A 17839-nucleotide genomic window follows, 5' to 3' on the forward strand; every position below is an offset into this window, starting at 1 on the left:
CTGCTCCATTCATTCAAGACGGGAAAGATCGCAAGAGGAAGACCCTTCTATTAGCTTTAGTTTCGGTGCGCTGCGCATGGTGTATAACCTGAATGTCAGAAAAATAATCGACACACATGGCTGCTTCTGTGTGTATTTATAGAAATCCTTGACGCGTAAAAAGTGGGCCAAATCGGAAAAAAAATTGTGCCATTCCATTGACCCCATTTTAGTGCTCTGCGCATGCCCATAAATGTCACGAAAATTTAAAGGTTAATTTTTACTTTTTATAGGGATCATGGGCGCGTTTAAGGCAGGAAAGATCGGTAGCCTTGTCGGATTAGAAGGAGGCCATTCCATTGACAGCAGTTTCGGCGCACTGCGCATGTTCTATGACCTCGGGGTCAGATACATGACTGTCACACATAGCTGCAACACTCCTTGGTAAATTGTATTTTATTGCTCATTATTTTATATAAGTATTATTATTTATATAGCTATAACCGAAATCTTTTCTACACCATCTTTGACTTATACTGCTTAGACTATGATATGAATCCGTGGGAGGCAAATAGATTGACTTCAGTCGGTCCGTCCTGGAGTCTTGTGGCACGGAGTTCTCGGTTATGTTCCCCTAATTTAACTTATTAAACTGTGTTGTTCTCCAAAGAATTTTCATATAAACTTATTAAATATTATATTCAATTATAATTGTATTTCTTAGAAATACTAATGGAAGTCAAGTGCTTGTAACAAAAGCGTTACTTTTCAGTTATTGGTAACATACAGTTACATACAATACGGCCTGTACACAGTATCCGTTAAGGCATTTTTTGCTTTTTGGGGGCTTAAATTTAAAAAGGATGGTCTATGTTTTTAGACATTATACGACATTACTGGTTAAACAATTATTTATATTTTCTGAAATCAATGGGTAACGTATACTTTATGCTGTATCTTCATAACTCATCCATGGCCAAGTGGCAGAACATGGCCAAATGTTCAGCAAAAATAGTTCTTTCAGAAAATCTAGGTTAAGAAAATCCAAATCTCTCAATTCCAATGGTTATTATGGCATTTAATCTCCTATAAAGCCACTTTTATTTTACAATGTAAATGTATTTATATACAGGAATGAAATGACTGATTACATTAGACAGTTTTATGTAAGCACTGATACACACATAAAATACATCGTCGTTAAGACTTTGTCAGAAGTCGGTATGTTACTCTCACGCACATTTAAGTAACATTTTTACCGCTTTGGCACGATTCGATTGAACATGTTTGGTCCTAATAATACACCATAACATTTTAAGGGCACAAAACTGGCAGCCATGCACTCCAAACTACATCGTTTCTTTAACATATTTGGTCCATATGATATACCGTACATTTTAACAGCTGAAAAATGGCACATATCAACGACCTCTATTTTTCGCTATTATCTTTAAAGGGCAACTGAAACTGAAATCTTGAGGGTCCGAAATACAACTTGTTTTAAATATATTTGACCCTTTTGGTATACCATACATTTTTTAGAGCTGAAAACGGGCTTTTCGATCCATTTATTCAACAGGTTTAAACATGTTCGGCTTCATTGAACACCATACAATTCCAGGGTTGATTACTGACAAGTGGGTGCTCTAGGCTACAAGATGTTTGAACATATTTGACTCCACTGGTATACCATACATTTTCAGGGCAGATAACTGGCAAGTCGATGCTGCGGACTTCAACGTTACTGTAATGGGAAAGCCGGTTGGTGGACTGACAGAGTTTGGGAAGGTTGTGCCCAGAGTTTTTAAATCTCCATCGCTTTGATCTCCCTCATTAAGCATCATATTCATTTAGCATACATTTGTAAACTATAAACTTTCACAAACATTTTCGAATATTTTTTAAAGGGGATGGACACCAGTTGGTCCCAAAATAGGTAAATACAATATCACACAAGTAGGCTAACATTATCAAAACAACCTAGTATGAGGCCGATAATACATCATGTTACATGATTAAAGATTAATTTATCGCTGTCTCAGGTGAGTTAATCCATGTAAATTTAGCGAATTATGGTTTTCCAGTTTATTGTGGGTTTATTAAGGCCGTAAAAGTCACTTAATTGTAAAGGTACACATATGATGCTTTTAAATTAACTAGGATTTACGTGGTAGACATCCCCAGTAAAATTCGGAAAAATACGCAAAAACTGAAAAAGATACATGTGTCGTAAGCGATGTAATACATCTGTAAGAGAGATTCAATGCGTTGTACACACTGGTATCAATTTTATGCCAGTTCTTGAAAATTTTCTTTTTTTTCTTGCAAATGTATCATCTGGTGTCTAGTCCCTTTAAAGTTCAATCAATTACTTTATGGTCAAGTAAAAGACATTACCCCACACTTTCAACGTTTACAAACAGCGCTCTCTCATAAAAGCGAACGTATAAAATTTTATGACTTGACAACCAGCAACTTAAGTTCGGACTGAGGTGAAACACATTATTTATTTTAACATAAACTGTCATTCATTTTTTGAGAGAATGAAGCTTCATTACAAGAGAAATATATGAGCGCCATTTGCATGAAATAGCGCTATTTGCAAGAGGACGATTTTGACTATAATTACAGAATATTTGAATTAAAAAAAATTATCTACTTACCCTTCCTAGTAGCTCTGGGGATGTTGCTCTAAACAATTATTTTTTAGGCATAACTTAAGTTCTTGTCATATGAAATATGAAGTTTGTTAACTTCTTTTACGATAGAAAGTGCTGCCAAACTATTGCGATAGCTATAGTTCAAGTCATATTAATTATGAAGTAGATAACCTATATTGCCTCAACAACCCCCCCCCCCCCCCCCCCCCCCCCGATACGACATATTTCTGAGAGGCTTCCCAGGGGATTTTGGTCTGAATTCCAGGGCATTTTGATATTACACCAGATAATTATTACGCAGTGAAAGTATGCGCAATATCTACATTTATGATATATGAATAAATACAGAAACACACTCTTATTACAATAATTTTTGGACTAAGTCATCATGGTCCTTCAAGGAATTTACACTCATAACTTTATGGATGCTTTTCACTGTCAACTTGGCTAGTTAAAAATAATGCCCCCTCCCCCACCTCCCCCCCCCCACACCAATTGAATAAAGCGGCTGTATTTTATGCCTAAAGGCCCGGTCACACCGCAAGAACTTTGCTGGAGCGTTCCTGGAGCGGTGAAAAAAAATCATCACCGCTCGTTACCGTTCACCAGAAGTTGGCCCCCGTTAAGGCAACGCCTTATACGCTCGGCCACCGCTTATGGTCCTTCCTACCGCTCCGAAAGTTTTGAGCTGCACAAAATATTGCGAGCGGTGAGGAGCGGGCAATTTTCCGCTCCGGCAAAGTTAACCACCGCTCCAACAACGCCCAGTCAAAGTTTGGCACCGCTAGACGCAAGTTCGTGGACGCTTGGGTCCGCTTGGCCAACGCAGAAATCTTGAACGCTGGACCACCGCTGCTTCGCCAGCTTTGCCCAGGCGGTGATTAAACGTTGCACAAACTTTGGTGGAGCGGTTGTAAGCGTTTTACGAGCGGACACGGGATTGCTGGAACAGTGTCGGGCGTTGAAGCAGCGATCCATTGCGGTGATGAACTTTGGTTTGGCGTTGGTATGGAGGTGTCGGAGCGGGACCAGAATAAACCAACGCTCGCTACCGCTCGCTACCGTTAAGCCAACGCTATAGCAATGCCGGCTTCAGCGGTGCACCGCTAAGGCAACGCCCTTGTTTTCGATTGTTTTCCCATTTTGTGCGCGGTGACGAGCGTTGTCGAAATCCGGTCCCCTCTCCCTACCGTTCAAGGAACGCTCCAACAAAGTTCGGGCGGTGTGACCGGGCCTTAAAATTCAATTATATACTTTCTTTTTAAAATGATTGACTATAATTATAAAAACAATAAAAGGTGTTGTTTTTTTTCATTTATTTCAGTATATTAGACTGTAACGGTCATATATTAGATAAATGGTATTTAACAAAGACACATCTTAATTATTTTCAACATAACTAAGATTCGATAATCATAATTGTTACGTAAACGTGTGCATAAACATTTATTAAAAACCTTTCAAAATTAAATGCATAATAATGGAAATACAGAATAAATGAACAGTTAATTAACATAATTTTGCACCAGTCAATTGTAATCACGCCCACGCCCCCCCCCCCCCCCAGGTCCGGGGAACAGCGGGGACAACATCATAGCCATACACAAATAACATACAATGAAATACCGTGGTACAAGTACCTAAGAACACAAACTTTTGCTCGGAAGAAGAGTAAACATTTTATTTCCATTTCTTTTTCAAAATGGAAAATATACAAACTTTGATAAAGTTAGAAGTAATTTTGCCGATTAAGTTATCTTGTGCATTATTTGCAGCACCAAAAAGGTTATTAAAATAATTATACAAATCATCGATAGATAAGCCTTCAGAGCTGGGTTTATTTTTCTTGTACTGATTTTTTTCCAAAACTGTTTTGGTTTTGTTTTTGCCATATAATAAAACATAAATTTTGAGTGATAAACCTTTAACTACTTTCTAAATAATGCGTTTATGAAAAATATTAATTATTGATAACAAGATTATTACTGTATTTTATAGCTGAAAAGTTGAAAACGCGTAATATTAAATGATTGGTGAGTGCTAAAAACATATTGTGATCAACTAAAGTCTCATGAGGTAAAATTTCCATGTTTTCTGCACTTTTCTTTCAAATTAAACTCGATATTCTTTCTTACAATCATTGGTGTTCGACATTTATTCATCCTTTTTGATATATCAAAACAATTGTATTAATTGTGGGAAGTCTTGGAGTAAGAGTGCATCTTTAATGACTTGACTCTTTGGAATCATATTTTTATGCAATAATTCACTTCAATGACAATCAACTTAGACTTAGTAGTACATAATACATACAAAAACACTACAAATGATTAATACTATTTTTTAAATTACGAACATTTTCTTTATAATATCTGTCATGTGTTTCCGTTCCGGATAAGAAAATCCGACCCGAGGGCACCTGCGTTGCCAGCCTCGTTGACGGCCACCCAGCGTGCCCAAGGGTCGGATTTTTCTATCTGGAACGGAATCACATGATTGTTATTTTTTCTAGCACACCTTAAATTTCATATTTAGCGCGTGACTCATCTGGCATTGGAGGATGCCAGATGGAGTTTTCCAGCACAGCTGAATTCACCGCAAATGCCTATCCGGTATGCTAGAAACTGATGTACCGGCGCACGGAGGTGTTCCGAATGAGGCAAAAGGTCTACACATCATGTACGGGGCTAAGGAAATCACAGTCCTTTAAAAGACCATACCTGGACGAGGAGTTGACTAGAAAACGGGGAGAAGTCTTTTTCAACGCCTGAAACTTGCTAAGAATGACCATGTTAAAACTGTCAGGGGTGGTATTCTATATACAACCTAAAATAGTCTAATGGTCATACATCATTGACTTCATTCACCCTATTGGTCAGTTATTAATAACAAGTTATCCGATTAGCTACATCGTTCTTATATCCCTTTAAGACCATTTCTGAATACCAACCCTTTACTACAAATTGAGTTATCATTGTGAACAAGAATAATGTTTCCATTCACAGAGTGATATTTCTAAATTCCAACCTTGACCGTAAGTTTCTTTGCGCAGTATATTCTCAGTTCTATATTAGGAAATTAACACGATTGCTAAATTAAAATATATATAAATCGGTATTGTGTATTTGGAACTAATACCAAGGCATATATGTATTGACCTGACCCCTGGCCCATTTTGTGAAGATTTTCATACCGGCTTATTTGCTTATACTGTCATTTAAAACCACTCTAGTGCAATACGGCCGTATTCCACTCTTGTGACGTCACGTCATCGTTGCGCGATGTTGAAATGACGTCATAAAACAAAAAGTGCGTCGTAAAAATGACATTTATTATGAAAACATGGCTTTAAAGTGATCTGACTGGTAATGTATATATATAATAACAGTGTTATTAGTACTGCGTTGTGATCCGGAATGTCGTATTAGACTCTCATGGAGTTTTGCAGATTTTGATTTCACTCGTCTAGCGCCTCGTGAAATCCGAATCTGAAAAATCTACTCCAGTCAAATACAACCTCCCGGATCAAAACGCAGTACTAATAATCCTATTATATTATACATGTGCTTTTGCCACTGTATTTAAGGGATAACATTTCAGTAAATCACCAGTCAGTCTTTTTTAATCAGGTGAAGCAGTATATATAAACAGTGGCCGGCCTAGTTATGTGGTAATTGCATATGTTTGCAGAAATTAAACCAATACATCGGCTTAAATATTTTGCATCATCCCATGTGATATTTCTCAAAGTACATTTAACAATGAAATAATGAATAATGAATTCAACTATTATTTGTAAGTATCTTAAAGCTGCACTCCCACAGACTGAAGGTTTTGAAAACTTTTTTATTTTGTGTCTTGGAACGAGCCATTTTTGCGAAATGCATGGAAACCAGTTATATAAGACTGCTGACAAAAAATAAGATCACAGATTTTTATATTTAAGTTCAAAAATTGATGTTTTATGCATTTTTCTTAAACCATTAGTAACGGTTTAAGCCATAAAACATTTTTTGAACAGAAATATAAAAATCTACGATTTGACCTTTTGCCAGCAATCTTTTAATTACCATTGGTTTGCAGATATTTACGCAAAAATTTGCTCTATCCAAGACTAAAAATAAATAGTTGTAAAAACGGTAAATCTATGAGAGTGCAGCTTTAAAGTTATAATTAAAGTGATGCTTGTATATAAAAGGAATACATTCACATGTAAAACAAACATAAATTTTAAGTGATAAACCGTCATTTACTACTAACTAAATAAGGCATTTATGGAAAATATTAATACTGATAACAAGATTGTAACTGTGTATTTAATAGCTGAAAACGCAAAAATATTAAATGATTGGTGAGTGCTAAAAGATTTACTAACTTAATAACAAGATTGTATCCATCTATTTAATAGTTTTCTGCACCTTTATTTCAAATTAAAAACTGAGTGTCCTTTATAAGAACCATTGTTTTCGATATTTATTCATCCTTTTTGATAAATTAAAATAATTGTATTAAGTGTGGTATACCTTATTTGGGAGTAAGAGTGCATCTTTAAATAGTTATTAATACATCAAATTGAAACCTGAAAATCCTACTTTTAGATTACCTTTCTGAATACAAGGATAATTTAATAGTGATAACTTAATATACATTATCTAACGGCGTACGGGATTTGCGTCCCTTATAATTATTAGATTTAATATTAAATATTTACATTCGTTGAGTCCTTCGTGTGGATAAAACTTGACTATAAGTATCTTCCATGGCCGAGAGTGTTATGCACCAGTCACTTGTAACCACGCCCCCAGGTCCCGGGAATAGCGGGAACTTTGACTTTCGGTCCAGCCAACACCGGCTAAAATCCCCGCCCTGCGGGGACGAACAGTTGGTAAAATCCCCGCCAAATGCCCCCACACCGAAGGGACCTTAGGTTAAGCCTATTCCCCGCTATATTTAAAGCGAAGACAAAACCACCGCATTCACCCGGCACTGCGGGGTCACCTGAAAGGTAAAAACACGGCCCATTTCCCTGGCTATCCCCGGTATACCTCCGGACCTGGGGGGGGGGGGCGTAGTTACAATTGACTGGTGCATTAGATAGGTTTATCCCAATCCGAGCGTAGGGTGTTTTGCGGAAAGGAGGTTTCTTACACGAGCGGCTATGGTAGATGCGTTTTCTCCCACCTCAGTTAAACAATATAAGTAAAAATGTATTTCTTGCTGGAACTCTTTTGTGCTTGGTGAAAATAATTGCGTATGGATATGCGATAATTTGTGGTTGTCATGGATATGCGCGCAGTAATTCAGATTATGTTAATAGTCAAATCGGTCTTTAAATAGTTCTAAGGAGAGTGAAGCATTTTTTCTTGAAAGGTGCGCTAAAACTGTTAAGGGTGACAATTGAAGCGAGAAATAATTAATGAGTGTTCTAAATATTGCCACAAGACAAGGTTTCCATGATGCTACAGACGACAGTTTTCAACAAGGGATGTAATTACAATGTGGTGACCATTAAAAAGGAGTTCCATACGGGCAGTTTATCTCCGCCAGTGGGCAAGTTAAGAATTTCTAGCATAGTTAAATTTTTGGATCTACTTATCCGAGGTGGGAGAAATTCATTTCGTATAACATGCAAGGAGTTATGACGTCATTGTTTATTTCAATATTGCGCCCCGACTGGATTACCGCAACGTCATTAAACCAATGATATACGACATTTAAAAAAAGCTATTCTTTTTTACAAACGGATGTTGTTGGTTACAATTCTTTAAGGACAAATACTGAATTGCATAAGATAGTGCTTAGTTTCAATCGTAATGCATTTTCTTTTAAATGTTAATTTAACTATTTATCGCATTTTTTCGTGCGTTTATGCTTTTTGAACGCAGTATAGTAGGACGATTGAGCAACTGATGAAACAGCGTTTGCAGAATTTGCTCGCGTGCCATACTGCGTTCATACAGCATAGATGCAAGAAACAACTGCGATAAATCCTTTAATGACATTTAGGTTATGACGCAAGCCTACAAATTTAAAAACCTGACAAGTTCAGAGTTGTTTTTTTTTTATCTCAGAGTACCTTTTTAAATTATAATTTCGATTCCTGTTGCATTCCAAGCTTTAAATGTGTTTATTTATCACATATTCAGTACTAATGTAAAGAGTCCACTTGAGCTCACAATTAACAATTATGTATTTATTTTTCATTATTCAGTTTATAATTGTCTTATTCAACTTCAGGCGTGGTTTGTCATGTGGTTCATTGAGTCAATATAAACTGCTACGGACGCTTGATAGTTTTACAGTTTTATTTTACTCTCATCACATTATAAAAATATGTGTTATGAGGTCATCGAGATAAAAAAAATTACAAAATGTTGTATATAAACATGTAAAAGAATAATAATATATATTGACCAGGCTGTATGGTTAGACATGTAGTACTAATTAGGTAGAAATATAAATAGTTTGAGTACATAAACAGATAGAACTATTTATAAGGACAGTGGATGTTATAATTAGTGAAAATCAACTAATTATAGTGAAGGGTTGCCAGGCGGGGTTGTAAAAGCTTGACATATAATTTTGACAAATTTGCTCAGGTTATTCAGCATCAAAGGACAATTTTCACACATAACATTTTTGAAATTTAATATATCAGTAGTATGCATTTACATAAGGTACTTATCTTTTCATATCATTAACAAAATATGGGCACGGTAAAAGATAGTGGAATTCATCACCAATTTCATTTAGAGTACATAATTGATTTTTTTCTATCGGTTCTGTCTATGTCGACCCATCTTCCCTTGTCAATTGGTAAATGATTATTACAAAGTCTAAAATTTATCAGAGACTGAACAAGGTTCTCATTTACATTAGGATAACATTTTTCAAGTTCCAATTCAGTTTTATAAATTCTGTAATTGGTAAATTTGGAGGAGTTAAAAACATCACTATTCCAGGCCTGTTTGAACTGGTCTTTTAAACAAGTTTCGACTAGATTCAACAAAGATTGCTTTGAAGCAGTATAATATTGGTTCTGCCATATATAGCTCAAACAACATTCATCAAGAATAGCCTTGACTGTGCGGTTTACTATGTGAATGTCCACAGGAATCATCCTCCGTAATCGAATGATTGCGTTCTTATTTCTTAAAAGCTAGCACAGACAGTACGTTGGATCATTGTTTTTATCCATTGGCCTACCTTTTTATACTATTATCTAACAATGTTCATCCTAATCCAGCTCCGACCTCTGAACCAAGTGTTTCAAAACCCATTGATTCTTCTTAACAAGAACTCATTAAAGGCGGCCTTTGTATCATGCATTTTAACATTCAGAGTTAGCTTACAAAACTTGATATACTCGACATAGAAGCTCAACCCTTCGATGTGTGTACAGAAACCTGACTCTCTCCTAGTACCGCTGACGACCTACTTCACATTCTTAACTTTAGTAATCCTATACGTTGTGACAGAGTCGGTAGAAATGGAGGTGGTTTTGCTGTTTATGTATTGCATTCCGACCAAGAAATGATCTACACATAATCGGAAACGAAACCTTATGGGTAGAACTAACTGTCAACCATCGGAAACTGCTCGTTGGTATGTGGCTTTTATCGTCCTCCTGACTCAAATAACAATGATTGGCATCTAATTGAACAGAGTATTAAATGGTGAAAGATGTGACAGATGTCTCATTATTGCAGAATATTTCAACATCCACCTACATCAGTCAACAATCAACAGCATAAATGCTCTAAACACGTCTTACAATGTTGATCAACTTATTTCGACATCAACTCTCTTCACAGGGCACTCAGAATCTCTAACTGATTTGATCATGATTAAACACTCATTTCAGATTATTACCTGCATCGTAGCAGACCCCTTTGTTCCTGACTTAATATGCTTTGTTCCCGACTGTTCAGTCGTTGTAATTCTTGGATTTAATAAAGTAAAATTTCTGACATTCAAAAGACTCACCTGGTTTAATGACAGCGGCGATTATGTTGCCTATGATGAAAAATGTAATCAAACAAACTGGGAATGATTGCTACTGAATTAACATGCAGAAGAAACAGTACTAAATAATACCGACAGTATTCTTGCATCCGCATCAGATACTATACCTTACACGCTAGCTACGATCCGCCCATCTGATATTCCTTGGATGAATAGTGATATTAGAAAGGAAATGCAATAACCTGCATACAAAGCAAACTATACTGAATTCTGAAACATCATGGGCAACCTTCAACGAATACACAAAAAAATACTGATAAGAAAATCTAAAACTGAATATGAACATAAACTCATTGATAAATTTAATTCAAATAAAACGAATGTAAAGACTGGGTGCCAAATAAATAAAATAATTGACCAATAAAGTAGCGGCCAAATATAATATCAACACTCTTATACAATGTTTAATATGCAGATAGCGACCACTATAAAATTTAATTTCTTAATGATTTTTTCTGCTCACAAATCTCATTTAGACGATGAAGACATCCCTCTACTGGATCTTCCTATCTCTGGTACAACATTGCATACATTCATTATAGCTCGTATGGACATTTCAGATGCAATCATGTCCATGAACTCAAGTAAGGCCTGTGGTCCAGATCGCATCTGTCCTTGTTTGTAAAGGCGATGTGTTACAACTCTGTCACATGCCCTGTCAAAGTTTTTCAACATGGTTATTAGTACATCTTTTTTCCCACTGACTAGAAAATGTTGCACACATTTTTAAAAATCAAAACTCTGCAAACTATATAAAGCATTCTTACTTCGTTCCAATCTGATTTTGTTAAAGGAAGTTTTGGCAGTTGATAAAATCAGTGTGTGTATACCACGTGATAAATTACGTCATAAATGATACATCGGAAGTCATTTTTTTGCTTTAAATGAAGACATTAATCAAAGTTAATGCTACTATTTAGTGACCATTTTAAATGAAACCTGGCACAGTCTACGCCGCTTACATTACCCCGCCTTTGGTCTTTTACCAGAGTTTGATTGAGAGTTAAGATTATTAAAATACTTCGACAAACCTTTTCACAAAACCGCCGCCTGATGGAGCACAGTCAAAATAGTATTTTGAAAAGAGGTTTGTCCCCCAAAGGGGGGGGGGCTCTTAAAGCGGCACAGACTGCCCATTGTTTCATTTAAAATTGTGAGTAAAAACAAGCCATCGTTTGAAGCAAAAGGTTGCCTTCCTACGCAGAATTTATGACGTAATTTATCACATGGTATACACACACTCGGAACTCAGATAGAAGCCGCGTGTGCTGAAAACCACTTTTCTTCTCTAGTCAATCATTTCGTTCCGTTTTCCATTTTTCCATTTTTCTCTTTTCCAATTTTAAAGCCATGTTAAAGTTAAAGTAACAAAACATGTACCAGCAATCTAGTTAAATCATGACTAATAGTTATATCTTATTAAAATGTCGTATATTACTTAAAGGGGCTGGACACCAGAAGGTCCAAAAATCGTCAAACACATTATATCCACAAAGCAAGCCTAGAACTGTCAATACGAGCAAGTACGAGGCCGATGTTACATTATTGAAATAATGTTTTGTCGCAGTCTCAACTTAGTTTACCCGTTTGAAAATTACGAAAAACGGTTTCCTAGTTTATAGTGACTGGTTTACCCGTTTGAAAATTACGAATAACGGTTTCCTAGTTTATAGTGACTGGTTTACCCGTTTGAAAATTACGAACAACGGTTTCCTAGTTTATAGTGACTGGTTTACCCGTTTGAAAATTACGAACAACGATTTCCTAGTTTATAGTGACTGGTTTACCCGTTTGAAAATTACGAACAACGGTTTCCTAGTTTATAGTGACTGGTTTACCCGTTTGAAAATTACGAATAACGGTTTCCTAGTTTAAAGTGACTGGTTTACCCGTTTGAAAATTACGAACAACGGTTTCCTAGTTTATAGTGACTGGTTTACCCGTTTGAAAATTACGAACAACGGTTTCCTAGTTTATAGTGACTGTGTATATTTAGCATGAGAAAGTCACGTGGTTAGTACAGATATATTACTGGGGTTTACGTAGTTACAGACAAACCCAGTTAATTTCGATTGGGAAAAAATGCGCCAAAAAATGCCAAAGATACATGTGTCGTTAACGATGTGATACATCAGTAAGCAAGATTTAAAGCGTTGTACACAACGATATCAATTTATGTTAGTTTTTGACAGTTTTCTTTTTTTCTTGCAATGGTATTATCTGGTGTCTAGTCCCTTTAACAACAAAACTTATTTTATTCATACTGTATTGATTGGTTTACAAGTAACCAATAACAAATAAGTAGGGATAAAAATGGGAGTACTTGTTTGAAAAAGTAGGGTAAAATATAGGGATATTAAGAACCAAAAGTAGGGACAGTAGGGCTCATACCTTTTTCGATGCAAATAAATGACTACTAAATCTGCACATCAATTAAGCTGTACATATTGTTATCTTGACTTAGAAACCAGTGTTTCAAGAGGGATTCAGTCACAGGATAAGGAGTTGAACCTGGAAATGGTGTCTCCGACTTGTCAACATGCACCATTCAATTTCATTATAGAACCCCTCTTTCAGCACTGGAGACCTACTACATCAAAGTAATCCTACAAAAATACTAAAATTGGCTCTTATTAAAACCAAGATATAGGTTACGTCAAACAATGCATTTAGTTAAAACTTTAATATTATTTCTCGAACTATTTTTACCAAAAAGTAGGAATAGTATGGCTTTTTAAAAAACAAATAGGGAAAAGTAGGAAACGAAGGGCCCGCTTGAAAGCCTGTGTTGATCTTGGACAATTCAAATAAGTTACCAACTGTTTGTAATAATACCAAACGGTGGAAAGGGATTTACATAAGCTGCTGTATAGCTTGTTTCCCAATCAACAACATTATTAATGTTGATTTCTTTGTTTGTGCATTGTATGTATTATGTTATGATACTGAATAAATCTTGTTTAATCTAAAATAGGTTGAGTGGGGACATTTTCAACATACAATGTTTAAGGATAGCCTTAGATTTAAACGATAGAGATATATTCGTCTTTATGCACCAGTCAATTGTAACCACGCCCCCACCAGGTCCGGGATTATACCGGGGATAGCCGGGGAAATGGGCCGTATTTTTACCTTCCAGGTGACCCCGCAGTGCCGGAGGAATGCTGGGGTGCGGGGGCATTTGGCGGGGATTTTAGCAGCAGTTCGTCCCCGAAAGATTTTACCCGGGCTTGGCTGAACCGAACGTCAAAGTCCCCGCTATTCCCCAGACCGGGGGGAGGGGGCGTGGTTACAATTGACTGGTGCATTAGAAGGAGCATGTCTGCTTTCGATCGTCTTTCAGAAAGTTTTGTAGTTATTTTTGTTTGTAGAAAAATAGTATAGCTATTAAAATAACCTTCGTATTATCCTCGGCAGCATCTTTTAAACACTTTTATTGTTTTCATAACTTTTTAATGTTTCGTCTTGAAATGAGGCAATTTTCGCGTAGATATCTAACGACCAGTGATATTAGACTGCTGACAAAAGATCAGGTCGCAGATTTTCATATTTCCGTTCGCAAATTAATGTTTTCTGGCTCAAAGCGTTACAAACGCTTTAAGAAAAATGCATAAAATGACAATGACGTTAGCGACTGACAAAAGTCTTAGGATTATTATAAACAAAATGAACTTTAATAGTGTTTTGAGAACCACCATTAGATAAGTGTGTGTGTGTGTGTGTGTGTGTGTGTGCGTGTGCGTGTGTGAGTGCGTTTGTGTGCGTTTGTGTGCGTGCGTGCGTCCGTGCCAGCGTGCGTCCGTACGTGCGTGCGTCCATGTGCGCGTGTGTGTGTGCGCGCGCGCGCCTGCGTGTATGTTATAGGTGTTAGAATTATGTTATCAGCTGTTATATTCAGCGAAACTCAATCCGGCAAAAAAGCTAGTCGTGACCCTTTTGTTCTACCATTCCAGAAAGTGATTTTAGAGATGAATCGCATTGGTATGCTTGTGGACCTGTCACATGCTGCTAAGGCGACCATGATTTCAACACTGGAGATTGCGAGCGCACCCGTCATCTTTAGCCACTCTTCTGCTTTCTCGCTCTGCAACCATTTCCGGAATGTACAGGATGACGTCCTTAAACTCGTGGTAATAGAACACAGACATATATGTAAATAGAAGTTTAAACAATTACAAGGGCAGTAATGTCAGGTGCGTCCATGGTTCCCGGTTCATTGTTTTGAGTGAAAAACGTCCTCGATTCGGTAATTATTACCACTGTTTTCTATATGTTTCAACGATAATTTTTAGAAACGACCTTGTGCACCGAATGAAGAGCAATTGCTCGTTTACGAAGACGCTTGTTTTAGATAAAAATAATGTCTGCATTAAAATATCTCGTGAAAACAATGCACGTTCTTACAAGGCTTCCCGACTCACTCAATGCATATTTTGCTTCAAAACAACTATTTAATACCGTTCTCTTGCGTACAAACCCCACCCGATGCTTTGTTTTGGACAATAACAGTATTGCTATTGTTTTTTCGAATGCAGACAGCCAATTTTGGAGTTAAAACGGCTCATTTACGAAAATGCTTGCTGGTTCATTCTGAACATTTTTAGAACCTAGGTTCATCCCAAATCTGGAAGATCTATGGCACATTAAAATAACGAATAAAAAGCGTCGATTTTTTTTTAAATTCATGTATATTTTCTAAAGCATGTCTAAGAAGGGTAATTTTGTTTAGGCAGTGTGGTATACCTCGTGATAAATTACGTCATAATTATATGCTACGACGGAAGGCAACTTTCTGCTTAAAATGAAGACTTAAATCGAAGATAACTTTTCAATCACAACACCATTTTAAATGAAACAAAGGACAGTCTATGCCACCTAAGGAGTCCCGCCTTCGTGTTTTTACCGGAGTTTGATAATGTAATTAGTTTCAACAAACACTTCGACAAACCTGTTTCCAAAATAATATTTTGACAGTGCTCCGTCAGACGGCCGTATTGTGAAAAGTTTTGTCGAAGTGTTTTAAGAAACTAAACTCTCAATCAAACACTGGTAAACGACCCAAGGCAGGACTCCGTTAGCGGCGTAGACTGCGCTTTATTTCATTTAAAATGGTGAAGAAATAGGAAAGTTATCTTTGTTTAAAGTCTTCATTCGAAGCAAAATTTTGTTTTCGGACGTAGCGTTTATGACATTATTTATCACGTGGTATACACACTCTGACAGGGCTCTCTACTTAAAGTAGAACTGACATTATTTTTGGAGGTTGTATAGTAAGTCAAGACAGTAATGTCTTTACATAAAACAGTTTTAAGACCTTAAATTGTTGACTGTTTCCTGCAGGTTGTCTCCCTTTTTATTTCGATTTCCAGAGTAAACATATAGCACACTCTTTAAGGTAAACTCTTAGTTCCTTTTCATCGCTATTTCCTGAAAAGGTAGTTTTAAATATTCCACAATTTTACCTTACATCATTAAAGGGGCTGTACTCCGTATGATGAAATAACGAAAAAGAGAGAAAATTGTCGAAACCTGACATAAACTTCGTATCGATTTGTACAATGCAATGAAACTTACTAACCGAAGTACCACATAGTTCAAAATTAACATATTTTTCGCTGTTTTTTTTTTCGTATTTTTTTCAATTAAAAAATAATACTAGGTATGTCTTCCTAATGGAATTCATTTCCGCAATGCGTGATTCGCTAGTCGATGTCATCACGTGATATAACCAAGTTAGGTATATAGCTCAAATATTCCAACCGTTAAGGGTAAGCCTTCGTAGCACAGTGGATACCACACTGGACTGCGACACCGGTCTCCAACTCGATTTTTTTCTACATTAATGATATGAAAGAGTAAAACATTTCCTTAAATACTTGTCCTGAATTTCATTACAGAAAAATAACCTTTTTTGGTGCCAATCTGCTGTATAGTGCCTTAATATATATATATAATGAACTTTTTTATTTTATTTTATCATCAAGTATGCAGAGTTCATTTATTATGTCGTTTATATGGACTACCTTAAAACGTTTTGTTTTTTGTCTATTTAGATTCAGGTTTGATCTCTTCTTTCGTTTCATCTTTTATTCCTTGAAAATATAAATGATATATCTGTACACCCTCTTATTTAATTAAATAATTAACAAAATTAATATTTTTGAAAAACTAAAACAAAACGACTGGTAATTCGGGTAAATACACTGTGCCATAGATCTTCCAGATTTGGGATGAACCTAGGTTCTAAAAATGTACAGAATGAACCAGCAAGCATTTTCGTAAATGAGCCGATTTAACTCCAAAATTGGCTGTCTGCATTCGGAAAACAATAGCAATAATGTTATTGTCCAAAACAAAGCATCGGTTGGGTTTGTACGCAAGAGAACGGAATTAAATAGTTGTTTTGAATAAAAAAATGTATCGAGTGAGTCGGGAAGCCTTGTAAGAACGTGCATTGTTTTCACGAGATATTTTAATACAGACATTATTTTGATCTAAAACAAGCGTCTTCGTAAACGAGCAATTGCTCTTCATTCGATGCACAAGGTCGTTTCTAAAAAATATCGTTGAAACATATAGAAAACAGTGGTAATACTCACCGAATCGAGGACGTTTATCACCAAAAACAATGAACCGGGAAGCATGGACGCACCTGACATTACTGCCCTTGAATTACTGAATTCGAAATACTACTACTACTGCTACTGCTACTACTACTACTACTACTACTACTACTACTACTACTACCACCACCACTACCACCACTACTACCACTACTACCACTACTACCACTACTACCACTACAACTACTACAACTACTACAACTACTACTAGTAATAATAATAATAATAATGATAATAATAATAATAATAATAATAATAATAATAATAATAATAATAATAATAATAATAATAATAAAAATAATAAAACTAATTAAAAATAAATAAAATAATAATAATAATAATAATAATAATAATAATAATAATAATAATAATAATAATACACCAAGAACAGATGAATTACAATATTTTATGATAAGTTTATTATAGGAACACATTTTCAGAATGCGACTTTCAGGATACATGAAGATAAAGTTTCAGCATTTATCTTATAATATTCTTGATGTGACTGGGAATCGCAGTCACTAAAATATGATGGAGAATATAGCTGCATTA

General features: G+C 36.0%; 1 protein-coding gene across 1 annotated transcript in view; it reads left to right on the top strand.

The window, feature by feature from the left end:
* LOC128211189 (dipeptidase 1-like) overlaps positions 1–17839 on the top strand; it is a 57962-nt gene that overhangs the window by 27392 nt on the left and 12731 nt on the right. The window contains exons 4-6 of the mRNA XM_052915699.1: positions 273–423; positions 1683–1767; positions 14618–14794. Coding sequence (XP_052771659.1) covers positions 273–423; positions 1683–1767; positions 14618–14794 — 413 coding nt within the window. The remainder of the gene's footprint in view (positions 1–272; positions 424–1682; positions 1768–14617; positions 14795–17839) is intronic.

The sequence above is a fragment of the Mya arenaria genome, chromosome 1 (assembly GCF_026914265.1).
Source record: "Mya arenaria isolate MELC-2E11 chromosome 1, ASM2691426v1".
Taxonomy (NCBI): domain Eukaryota; kingdom Metazoa; phylum Mollusca; class Bivalvia; order Myida; family Myidae; genus Mya; species Mya arenaria.